The following is a 13,690-nucleotide window of genomic DNA, read 5'->3' as shown; positions in this document are numbered from 1 at the left end:
GTACCCAAAACAAAGTTCTACGATTAATTACCAATGCATATCGCTATGTAACCAACGAAGGTCTTCGGGGATGTATTTGCCTGATGTGATTATGTCCCAGGGATGTTATAACTTCATAAAAGTCAATTTCTAAAGGCCAGAGTCACTACATTCTTCTTGTACAGTTTGTCTTATTGCGTTTTGTGTCACCCACACTGAGTTTCAACAAATGATGAATTTGTTCACAGAGTTTTCTTTTTTTATTTATAATTTTTTATATCTCGATTTATTATTTTCTAATTGTTATTTTATATTTATTAGAGTTCATTTCTCATATTCTATTTATTATTTTCCATTTGTTATTCTTCATTTATAATTCTCTATTTATTATTTTATACTTATTATTCTCTGTGCATTATGCTCTACTTATTTGTTTATTTATCTATCCATTGTTATATATTTTATTCCACTCTATTTTATTACTGCTTTGAAGCGTCGTATATTCTCCATAATTCTTAGATTATGGCAAATCAAAGATAATAGTTTTATGCTTGCAACTTTAAATATAAATTGTAACTATTTTATAATACGTCAAAGTGGCTAAAGTTACTTATGCGTAGTTATGATCTATAGATAATGTGATGCTATACACGCCACCGAAAGTGGTTTCTGCTGGCTTCTGGTGGCGGCATATCTAGCGTGTGGATTTTAGATTTCTCCTTTGTACGCATTGCATGTCCAACATAGCTGGAGCTGGAGAAGTGAGTGCACTATTACCAGTACTAGTACGTCGTGTGGTGCTTTCCTTTCGTACCGTGTGCTCATGTCGTACTTCATCCAAGCACAGTTTATCATTGCAACACAAGCACATCAATTATCACTATTATCACTATTATCCATTATATGTTTGTTGGCTATATTCATCCATTATATGCAGTTTATTGATTATGTAAAGTATACATAAACGCCACCAAACGTGGGTCCTGCCGTCTCTTGGCGACAGCGTATCTAGAGTGTTTGCCTCTGGATTTTTCCATTGTACGCATTTCATGCTCATCATAATCGGAGTTAGGAGTGCACAATAGCAACAGAGTTGCTTATTTATGGATTAACACATTTACATATTTACTTATTTATATACTGAACATTTTAGTTTTACCTTAGCGAGTACTACTAACGCTAATGGCACGATCTCGTGCGTCTGCTTCCCTTGATATCATTGCACGGCCATTACTGTTGGTATTAGGGTATAAGCTGTTAAGTCGTGCTTTATCTTCCCTTCGTATCATGTGCACATATCATAATTCATCCTAGCATAGTCTATCATTGCTATCAGTTACCGTTGTTGTCTGTTTTATAGTGATTGTCCATCCATTATTGACTAATATTGACTAAGGTTACTCTTAAACAACATTTTAATATGTACCATTGTAATCGTCTTTTATTGAGATTGTCAATACCATCCATTACCAGTATTTGTTGATACTTATTAATCGATACTGTTATTGTCGATATTGATATATGATATCGACTATTATTCCAGTTCCGTTATATATTAATTACCTGACAAGAGATGTACATATTTACGTAGTAATTCAATTATATTTTAATTTCACCTTTGCCATTGAAATGTTTACAGGATTATCACCCGACCACCTCGACATCAAGATATGTCAAGCTTTTTTGCATAATTTATTTTGCCATTTATTGAATAAATAGTTATATCATTTATTTTGACCCCTGGTTTTATTTATGTAATATGTTTCATTTTTTATTATTGTTTTATACAATATAATCTTTAATTTAAGCCCTAGGTTTAAAATCAGCCGTACAGATGTAATTAATAAAAAAATCATTGAAATAAATTTCTTTTGAACAAATAATTCAACGTATATTTTGAAGTTTTCTATGTGTGTGTCAGATAGGAGACTTATTGAGTAATATGTTCCTGTGTTATTTATTGTCTGTAATAAAAAGACACACATATTAAACAATGCAATTGTACAAACAGGACGGATAGTTTCGCCAATATCCACTATTACGTTAATACAATTGGTGCCAATGTGTCACCGATCCAACGCCTTACGATTAGCAGCTAACAGGGTCCGTTATGAAGCTGTAATTTAATAACAGCTGATTAGTTAGGATCGGTATTGCCACACGTGTCAGTTTCGAATATATCACTCGGGAAATAAGTGACATAAATAACGTCATAACATTTTCGTAATCAATAAACTGGTCGAAATTCTAATAAATTTAATATCTCATAACATACCCACGGATATACGTAGTGAGTTTGTAGTTTATGAACGTCCTCTTATCGGCAATGATATTACAATTTGTCATCGCGCAAAACTACACCATCCAGAAACTCGATAAATCAGAAAGTTCGCGGAATAATTTTCGCCGTAGAATTGTTGTACCAGTTACTTTTTGTTGGTGGGTGCGGATTGAAGGCGTGATGTTTAAATTAACTTGGAATTGATAAATGTTTCTTTCAGTTAATTTAAATGGTTTTATATGTAGAATAAAAGGAAACAGCTAAGCTACACTGATGGAAAAATGTAAATAATGTTAAGTTACTTCCTTTACTACTATAGGAAACATTTTTCCATGATAACTAAGTTAATTTTTCATAAAATCCAAGCATTATAATGAACTTTTAAATAATTTGGATATATATTTAGTATTTTTATATTAATTATTTCATATTAAATATTCCTTCAATATCAGTTTAAATTGCTTATTATTTGTTAATTTTAAATGCCGATTTTTAATATCTATTGCTTAAGGTAGTATCGTAATTGATGCAATTGTGCATCGTTATTCTTATTTAAATTTTCTCCATACTTCGGTTAGAAGCTGGGAATAATACGATAAACATAATATTTTCATGTGCTAACATATTAATTACTAAAACACTTTCTGTATAATGGATTGGATTTTCACACCTGGATAATGATAATGTACCAGAAAACGAACAATTAAACATGTTAAATATCATTTGATTATTGGGGAGAAGTATTTTAAATTTTTATTAATATTTTAGATATAATGCTACGTTTTTTTTTAAATTTATTATTGAGACACAAATAGTGCGCTTTAATTTATAATTTTCAGAATAAAATATATAGTATATTTTCATAGAAAATTGTCTGGTGTTCATTGAGATGATAAAGAGACCCACCAAATAATGAAAAATCGACTTATTTCTTCAAAATATTGTGGGGTACCGACATATTAGTCACGAATTAAAAGGTTCTATTTATGAATCGGTTTGAAACAAAATTGGCAATTCTTCCAAAAGGAGGAAAGAAAGGAATTGTCCATCATGAGCGGCGAAAACTTATGGCAGAATTATTATGGTTTATATTTTTATTTTATTGTGGTCTTACCAAAAAGTGGTCAAAATGTTATTCATAGAAGAGGCATATATTTCAATCATTAGTATTTGAAATTTATATGAACAGATATGTTTTGAAAAATATAAAACAATTACTATTCTTCGTATTTTTTTTTGTAATGTTCCAAATTACTTTTCCTCAATTGATTATTTCAACTATTGCAAATTGACATATGATTTACTAACTTTTCAGCAAGTCAAATATTGCTTTTATTGTCTTTTGTTGCTTTTTAGGAAGCGAGTAGCCTATTAGCAATAAAGAATAACTTTCTATAAAAAAATTAAGCAGTAAGGTATATTTGATATTATTTTGTAAGATAATTTTTTTTAATGATATGATCATTATTACTCCACCTTACATTACTTTTACATGTTAAAGCTTCAACGATCAATTCAATGATAAGAAATTTAGATAACATATCAAATGACCATTGCTAAATTTTTACTCTATAATATTGTAAGTTTAACTCCATAATTAATATACATAACATATGGAATGTGCTATTTTTTTGTTATTCTTTATTATATGTGTCTCATTCTACTATCAAATCTAAGCCAATATGTGAAATTATATCCAAATTATTTTTAGTTCATTTATATTGCGATAGACAATGAAAAAAATATATCAGAAACCAGTATATTATTGAATGAGAAAAGATGAAATATGTGAATAATTCAAAAAATGCATGCAAGTTGTAAAAAATCGAATGCACTCGCTGAATATGAGCGTAAAAGTTGAGCGCAAACTCCTTAATATACGTGAAAAGCTGAATTGTCAATAACCAAAATAAAATGAGAACGTTTACAGTAACTTTATTTTTCTTTCATCAGATATCAATTTAGATCTGTTTATGTTTATATTTCAGCTGACATCTAAACACTTATCTTTTCAGGATATAAATTGATCTGACAAAACCTGCATAATATGGTGTTTAATAATAAAAGGAGGATTTTTAGATCGACTTACTTAGGCCATCTTGAAACAAGGTGTGGGTATAAGCTGGCGTTGAAAACACATCTCTGCCTCAAGACACCCTGCCATAATTGGACGCCAACAATTCCAAATATAAAAAATACGAAAAAGCACAAAAGAAGGACATTCCCGAGCATGGGCAGCGTATCCAATAGTAACATCACCAGGATTCTCATACCTGAAAGAAAAAAAGTTAGTAAATAATGAGCCAATTTACTGTGTAATGAAAAACATATATATTAACATAAGATACTTTATTAACCTATTGCATTTGGCACTGACCATTTTTATTTATTTATTGGTTTATTGGTATTTTAGGTATTTATTGGAAACAATTGGTTCAATACATATTAATCAATATATTTTCTATAATTTTCAACAACTTTTTCATGTTTTCTGAAAATATAGCGATATCATATTGAACGACATGTAATTTCTCCATTTTTTTAGCAGCTCTGAATCTGGTGGCAGTTAAACCATGCTGTATCGGTCTGAACAAGTGGTAAGAAGCTGTCTGATGCCGCCTGTGCGTTGCAATGCAAGAAGAAAACTTAAGTCTGTTACTTTCTATTTTTCTCCTTTTTGCAAGAATGCGTCATTTTGTTCAATTTATTCAATTCACTAGCGACTAGCACCGACGCAGTAACGATTTCATTAAATTTTAGCAGTTCCTTATACACTATACCCTGCTCATCTCACCATATACATCAAGACTTTATGACCATGAATATTATTTCCCTTCGGTGTCTATGTGAATTATCTGTACTATCACATTACTTTTTGCGATGGGAATACTTTTATGTGTTTATGTGTTTTATGTCGATGTAATTTTTAAACGATTCCAGTGGCATTTTTAGTCAATTTTTGGTCCTTGTGGATCTGTCCCATCGCATATAAATGTCTGAAACAGTTATCAATTGCTAAGCTGTTTGAAAATTATTTAAGAGTTTTATATGGTTTTTTTGTCTAATTTTAATATATATTTTAATCGAACTTTTTTGGCATTCTAAACAGATTCTAGGATCAAAACACAGACTCAAAATTACCACTTTTTAAACCATTGAAATCAAAAGAGAAAATTGGAATATGGAGAAGCAGCATTATCATAGGTTTCTGCAAGAGTTTTATAAACCTTGGCGGCAGATTTTCTCAAATATGTGAATGTCATAACAAATGTCGAAAATACAATTTTCAGCGTTCCATGATTAGTGTCTGTATACCCTGAATAACTAAATAATACTAAAAGAAAAGATGTTATTTTATGTTGCGAAACTTTTAAAATATCGAATGTAATAGTTAGGTGAAGTTTTTGAAGCCCGCCACTCTTTGGGTCTCTTGCTCTGGAAAAATTAAAGATAGTAACTGATTAGTGCAAAATATATCTCTGGCTTCCTGCTTCGGACAATGAATGGATTTTCTTGCAAAATGAATCCGTTTTTATGTGGATCAAGAGTTTTATGTCAGAACCATGTAAAAATGGATCAGCTGAACTAGATTTTCATCGACGAAAACAAATGGTGTTAAGTAATGAAAATCTCACTAAAACCTTATCAGTTTTAACCGCCTCAGATTGGGATATTGCAAGGCCAGAGACGACGGAATGGTGAATGGTGATCTATCATATGTTTGTACAGGTTAAGGGGCAAGGAGATCAAACCTATCAAACGCATTTTTTTGTTATAATTACATATGATTTCTGCTTGAGTGTTTTTTAGTTAGTATTGTCAATGATACTGAATTGTGTTTTACAACATAAACGTAGGGTAAATTAATAACTTTTATTAACATTGTTGCTATTTTGACTATTATTTTTGTTGTGTTGATAAAATATGATTAAAATATTAATAATTTTATACCAATTTAATATCGTTGCTTTTTATGTTATATGTTCTTTTTGTGTTATATCTTTATCTCATTATAACTTGTCATTATAATAATATCATTAGAACTATAACGAGTGAAGTGTTTTCCTGGATGTACTAAGACTAATCGTCTCATTCTATTATTCTTGTAATTTGAGTTTTAAGCTCGATTGTTTGTCATGGAATATCTTATTATGTTTTCAAACTTAGCTAGCGTTAATTTATATATCTCGTAGATTTTTAAAGAAATATTATATATTACTATCAATTGAAGAAAAAAAAGAAGATTTTTTAATCTTAATGTTTATTGTAGTCGCGTTACCTAACTAATGCCAGGCAGTTCACATTTCGATTGTTTTAAGAAACATATAATATTTTCCTGGCGATATATAATAAAGTACATTATTTCTCTTAAAATCCGTCAATTAACTCCATCTTTCAGATTTCATTTATTACTTTTTATCTGGTTTTACCGTTGTATTAAAAATTGGTTTATGAGCAGTGTAGATTCAGCATTCTAGTATAACTGAATAAAACGGATACATACCCTTATATTTATTCAATAAAGCTGCATTATTCCCATCGGATAATTTGGGAGCGCCTTGCTCACTTATGAATATTTTTTGTTAACTTCTTCATTAATTTCTAAACAAATAAAATATCGAAATTCAAAAGACTACCTGCGTTTAACTTAAAAGCATTATTACGACCATATCTAAGGCAGTAGTTATATAATTCCGCAGCAAGGTTTATTATTTACTTGACCCGAAGCTATATATTGAATAAAATATTTCTGGAGTTAAAACCTAAAATAATTAACGGTCTAAAGGGACATAAATAGGCGGAAATCGTTATATTTACGGGTTTTAACAGTCCCAAAAATGGTCGGGTTAATTATTAGGATAGGGTTTAATAGATCTCCATGACCTGAATTCCAGAGGAATGGGAAATTTGAGAATTTCTGAAATAAGCTGCACCCTCCAAATATAGGTTTATAATTAATCAAGTATTGATTTAGAATCTTTTTTAAATTAACAACAGTGTTATTTTATATTAAAATGCACAAAACTATGAGATCAATATAAATTATTATATTGTAGGTACTGGTTATGTAGCAGTTGTTCCTTATGTATACTTTTAACTACTGAAATATTATGTTATAGGTAGACAGATTATTTTAAAACAATATGATGAAAGTATACAGCTACATTCAACATCTTCAGGTGTGAAAAGAAACTTCCAAACACATCTTAAACCTCCTGACATTTATAGCTGAAAAAGTGGTGTATTATGAAAGATTTTTGGAGAAATTATTATTTTGCGTAGAATAAAATGCTCACTAGTAATAATATTCAGTAGCAACTTAGGCTCAGTTGGTCCTACGCAATATGAGGTAGTAACATCAAATCTAATGTCGTGTCTTATTGTTTTGGAACCGTTGAATGTTTACAGAGGTTACAAAACAAATTGTTGAATGCTATAATCGATATACCCTATTAGGTTTCAGATAAGTGATATTCAGCTAGAACTCACAATGACTGTAATTCAAAGTGTTAGTGTTATGTACGTAGGTGTTAATGCACTCTATTGTTCTTGCCAATTCGTTAGATATGTGTGATGGTAGTGACGTGCATATACGGATAGTGCCTAGAAACATTTATCATCCAGCCTAACTGGATACTGATCAGATATATATTTTAAAATAATATTTAAGATAATATATTCACGCTTCACTTACTGAAGCTATTTATCACGTTATGTATATAAAAATAAAAATTAATAAAAAATTCAGTAATTATGGTGGAGTCTCAAAATTCATTTTGTCAAATTATTTTCTTCATAATATATACCCTTATTTATTCACATACATACCTTCGAACAATTTTTCAAAATATTTATTCTTTTTTTGTTGTTTTTTTATGTTTCTTTTTAGATATCTCTAAAACATGTCTTCTGAATCTATCGAATATATATATATATATATATATATATAGTCAAAATAGTATTTAAGGTCGCGTCAATCTGTAGTTAAGGTCGTATAGTATTTAGTATTTAAGGTCTGATTATTAAAGTTGCTAAATATTTCTAATAAATATTTTCTAATTAGCCAGATTTAGGGGAGTGGACACAAGCATTACATTTGGCTGGACTTCTCATTCATATAAGTGACAGAATTACTACAAATAAAAATCTTGCTACCGACCGCTGTCATATTCCAAGATGATAGTGTGCCCGTACACACAGTGAAAGGGTTCAGTCTCGATTTGCTCATTCTACCAATCTGTTCTGTCCATAATTGCACCTGAAAAGGCAAATGGTAGCGCAAAATCGTATTAATAAACAATAATTTAGGTGTGTGAGTAAAGGAACGGCTCGTAAGCCTATAATGATGCAAAAATAAGAAAAAGTATTAGAGAGTAGTTAGCAATAGTTTAGTTAATAGTTTTGAATTAATTTAAAATTTATCGCATTTATAGATAAAAAATACAAATCTCAACAAGACATGCGACCTTCGCAAAAAACAATCACGAAATATAATGAATTGTAAAATCCTATTTATCATATTAATATCCATTGATTTCTGAATATTAATTCGTAATAAAGCATTTTTAAGAAAAAATTGAATGGATTTCAAAAAATAAATAAGGAACTCACTAAAAACTTTATTAAATTTGTTTTGTTGGTAATTTAATTTTGTGTATATGTCACAAAATTATATCATTATTTTTCTTTTGTTTGGGCTCGGCCCCGACTTCAAACTTATCAGTTGGTAGTAGTTAAAATAATATTGTAAATAGGATAAAAATGTTTAGGTATGTATTAATCTAAATTGTGTGTATATAGTAGAATACACTGTTACTTTATTACTTTTACTTTACTTTTATTTAGTTATCACAACGATTATTATGATCATATTTTGTTTTAAAACGTTTTTCTGTGTTAAAAATCTAAGCTTGATAATTTTGTTTTTAGTGAGCTCCTTATTCATTTTTTGAAGTCGGTTTATTTTTTTTAGAAAAAAATAGCTGTAAAGATACGATGGTTAAAAAATAATAATTTTGAAAACCGGCCCGTAATTGACGAAGAAATCGGCGAACATACATGAAAAAAAATATACAGCCAAACATAGAACCTCCTCCATATTCGAAGTCGGTTAAAAATAAGAAAAACTATAGGGCTCGGGGTCCGCTACCTAGTCAAGATGATCTGACAATTTTTCCAACCAAACTAGAACAATAAAAGGTTATTGCCCCCGTTGAGAATAGAAGTAGCAACCTACGCAAGTGATCATAACGTTCTAATCTTTGCACAATACAAGATTATCAACTAACCGGTAAAACCTGCTTCTGAAACTAACGTAAAATCTCATTATTGGATGATAGGCAACTAACTCCGAACGAACATCACATAACCGAATCCAACTTGAAGAACAACTTTAGGTAATTTAAGTAAGACTGTGCCATGTAAGCCAGAATTTTAATAGCAAGCTCAAATTAGTCGTTGATTTAAATACATTCAAATAAATACCAAATTTAGATTTCTGTGGCAATTCAGTTAGTTTAAGGAAATATAAGACACTTATTTATATCGCCATCTTTTGATCATTATTCCTTTTTTTTCTAGGAAGGATTTTTCTAAGTGTATAATTTCAGTAATCGATAAAAATGGAACTGATAGGTTTTTTAGTAGGGGAAAACGTCCAATAAGCTATGCTTTATTAGAGAGTTATAGAATAATTGTTTAACAGTTATCTGTGGGTGGGAATGCCGAGAAAATATCAATTAATATCATAAAAAAAATTATAATTAATCTAAAATGGGTACTAAATTTTAAACGATTATTGTATTTTGGTACTTAATTTTAAATGTTTGTTAAAACATTGCTAGTTTTTTTGATTGATAGTCATTGCAAATAAAATATCAATATTTTTCTAGGCGTCTGACATGTGAGTACAATATTCAATGGAATTCAAAATATTTGTATGGAAGTATGAATAATAGAATAGTTATTGTAATCAAGAAATATCAAGGATTTTGTTATATAACGGTTGTTACGTCCGAAACATATGTTGATTTCGAAACCGTCGAAACGGTTTATTGCGGGATTTCCAGAAGAATAATAACATCATAAGCCATTAGACGAAACAAGGCGGTTATGTAATATTTATGATAATTTATTGTAAAAAGGTTATAGATAAACTTTAACGATGCATATGACAAAGCGTATTATTGTGATGGATAATCTAAGAGTTATTCGCGAGAGCTCATGATATGAAAGATATTTGTCTTAGGTCTTAGTATTTTTTTGAACACGGTAATATTGATTATGATTATAAAGGGGCTTTTTGTAATTAATTTGGTTAATCCAATTAAAAATATACCACCCTTATATTTAAAGAAAATCTCGTGAAACTCAAATTATAATGAGATTATATTAAATGTAATTAAACGATATCCTAGAAATTGTATTCATTTAGAAATTTTCGCTTCCTCTAAATTGGAAAAGGGCTATTATTCAGAGGGCTATTAAGTAGACGTTATAATTTATTAACTTAAATGTGATTTATAGCGGTGAGATATGGAAGCGACAGCATCCAGTCAAGTTTAACCAACATTTCTCATCGTTCCATACCTTAAACAACACATAACCATTGTGCTTCACGATCGTATCGCAGATTGCTTTTCACTAAAAAGTCGAATTGCTAACAGGAAAAAACAATAGCTCTACAAATGTATAACGATGATTGTTATCGTTGATTGAATGCAATTGTTTGCCAGTTTAGCTAGCGGAAAAGTTAGATTCCATAATAAATGGTTTAAGTCGTTTATTTAAAGGGAAGAACTTCTGCGGAGGTTTTAATTTTGGTAAGAGGATTCGATGATTAATCAAGTTTCACATTTGTGGGAATATCAGCGCTCGTTATGTTATACCATCTGGCTTAGATTGGTATACTAATGTTACTAATAAAAATAAGTGTATAAAAATCAGCAAAACTTATGACGAGTAGACGCGATCTTATATATACTGATTGTCAATCATAGTAATAACTAATAGAAAGAGCAAATATTGAATGAATTTAATATATATTCTGATCTATTCACTAATTCTGTCATAATGACTGTCATAACTTACTATTTAGACATAACAAACAATGGATTACACGGTGAAAATAATATATTTTAAGGAATTCCCCTTTGGAGCCAATTTAGGCAAGCAATCACTACCTAAGATTTTATTAGAATATTTTTTGCAATCATTGAGAACTATATAACTTTTAGGATTTCCGGAGTAATACCTTGTTGTTTAACATATAATGATCCGTATTCCTACTATTAAATTTATTTGAAAATACTTATTTTTACTCTACTTATTTCTAATTATCTCCACTGATTTTTTTTGAATTTTAAAGATACTATGAAATTTTAAAAGGAATCTTCTAGAGACCAATATTTTTTTAGATCATCACTCAATAGCCGGTGCTCGGTTAGAATGTCAGCTACTATAATATATTATTGGTGCGGCAGGAATTCGAATATCCTTCACCAAATCTTGCCACAGTTGATACCGTTCGAGCCTTGGACATCTTCTATTTTTAAGACCGCTTTCTATGAACTTAATCTGTGTCTTTTTCAAAGCTTCTTGCTGTATCTTCCACCCGACAGGTCCATTTTTCACACAAATATGTGATATATTCGGCCGCCTTGCATCTGACATATATGTCCAAGCCAATGTAATTTATATTTATGGATTTATCCTTCAACTGTGGTAGTTCCATCTTAACCGGATTACTTATTTTCAACGATTATGAGCAGAAATCTGTTTTACCTTTAACAAATAATTAAAAACTCCTGCAGCTTGACCAATTCAGATTATTGCTTCTATAGTAAATGCCAATTTCTTCTTCTGTAGTATTGATCCCAAGTACTTGATGTTCTGTTCTTGCACTTACTGTAATAGCAGGTAATTGGTCAATTGTCAATACTGTCGTATATTCTTCATTAATTCTCAAACCATGTGGCTTTTACAATGCGAGCACCATGTCTTTTTGCATAATTACCTCCATTACTTCTTTGAGAAGCAGTAGACACGCAACATTTCCTTGGTGAACACCGATTCGGATCTCAAATGAATTTAATATATAAATTCTTATGCAGCTGTGAAATTATCATAAAATGCCTGAAGAAGTTCTTTCCTTACTTAGATTTTCTGAATCTAAGTCGTTACCCTTATAAAATAGTTTTATTTTAACAAATATATACAAACAGAGGTTAAATCATGGTCAAATGATGCATTACTTTCAAATATTTATTGAAATTATCTCCAAAAAGCATATTACACAACTTTTAGTCATCATAATTTTTTGGAGGATAATATAATTGCAATATAAAGGGTTATTTACTATTACTATATTGAATATTTAGTTTTAATATTACTGTATACTATTTAAATTATAACATTTTGAATTTGCCATTCACGTTTTTGTTATTTAGATTAGATTGCAGCCCTGGGTTGACATTCAAATCACTAAATCGTTGTCTGCTGAATCTCTTGCTTTATTCCCAGAATTGCGAAAAAATAAAATGCCCTGGCATGTAGCTGAGTTTAGATAAAAGTTGTTTATTCCAAATTTGCGACAGCAGGCGATGTGCCATAACATAAATATCTTGTCATCCTATACTCCTTTTTACTTTTCAACTTTTGTTTTTTTAGTCTTGAATAATTTTAAATAGAAAATATAGCAAAATAAGATATATTTATTTAATATAAGTAAAATTTTGTATCAAGGAATATCATTGAATCACTTTATAAAACGTTAAAGTTACAAAGTAGCTTGGAATTTATCTGAAATAAAATTATATAGCTTTACATACATAATAACGTATATACATGTATTAATTAATATACTAAGACACCAACACCAAACTTAAAATATATATTATTCGGAAGAAGAGAGATTTTTGGTAGGTGGACAAATGAATAGTTCAACATTTCACAAGCGATGGTATTCACGGTAATGATATCAGTTTCGACAAAAAATGTAATGTGGGAGCTCCATAAAGCTAATATTCATGAAAAGGTGGCGAGTGAGTAATTCTTTATAACGGAAGCCAATAGGAATTATTTTTTACAAATGGTCGGGTTTAGGCATGGAGAATCAAAAAAAAAGTCTACGTCCGGACTGCTTATTTTCTACAGTCAGGCATTCATTGTCATGATTTGGGCGGTAATATGGTAACATTCAGCTCCGTCCTCTCATTCACGTCACTGGCTATATTCTTACTAGCAAATAAGTTGACTAGCAAACAATATTAGCATATAGTCACCGATTCATTGTCAATCATCCGTACCCTCTATCTGAATGGGATCAGGACAAGTTTACTGTGGATCCCTTCTCACGTTTGTATACCGAGAAATGAGCAACGTCGTTGGGCCCAGGAGGCCAACCAGAACAGGGTCTTTGAGGTTAAAGCT

At 30.1% G+C, this 13,690-nt stretch overlaps 1 protein-coding gene across 3 annotated transcripts in view; it reads right to left on the bottom strand.

Moving 5' to 3' along the window:
* LOC143198432 (voltage-dependent T-type calcium channel subunit alpha-1G) overlaps positions 1-13,690 on the bottom strand; it is a 139,933-nt gene that overhangs the window by 91,226 nt on the left and 35,017 nt on the right. For all 3 annotated transcript variants that reach the window (XM_076407640.1, XM_076407633.1, XM_076407648.1), the window contains exon 3: positions 4,350-4,533. In XM_076407640.1, the coding sequence (XP_076263755.1) occupies positions 4,350-4,533 (184 nt within the window). The remainder of the gene's footprint in view (positions 1-4,349; positions 4,534-13,690) is intronic.

The sequence above is a fragment of the Rhynchophorus ferrugineus genome, unplaced genomic scaffold, assembly GCF_030347505.1.
Source record: "Rhynchophorus ferrugineus isolate W39M unplaced genomic scaffold, kcgeb_rfMv2 rfM1, whole genome shotgun sequence".
NCBI classification, from domain to species: Eukaryota; Metazoa; Arthropoda; class Insecta; order Coleoptera; family Curculionidae; genus Rhynchophorus; species Rhynchophorus ferrugineus.
The sequence above is the reverse complement of the archived record's forward strand: the minus strand, read 5'-3'. Positions and strand labels throughout refer to the sequence as shown.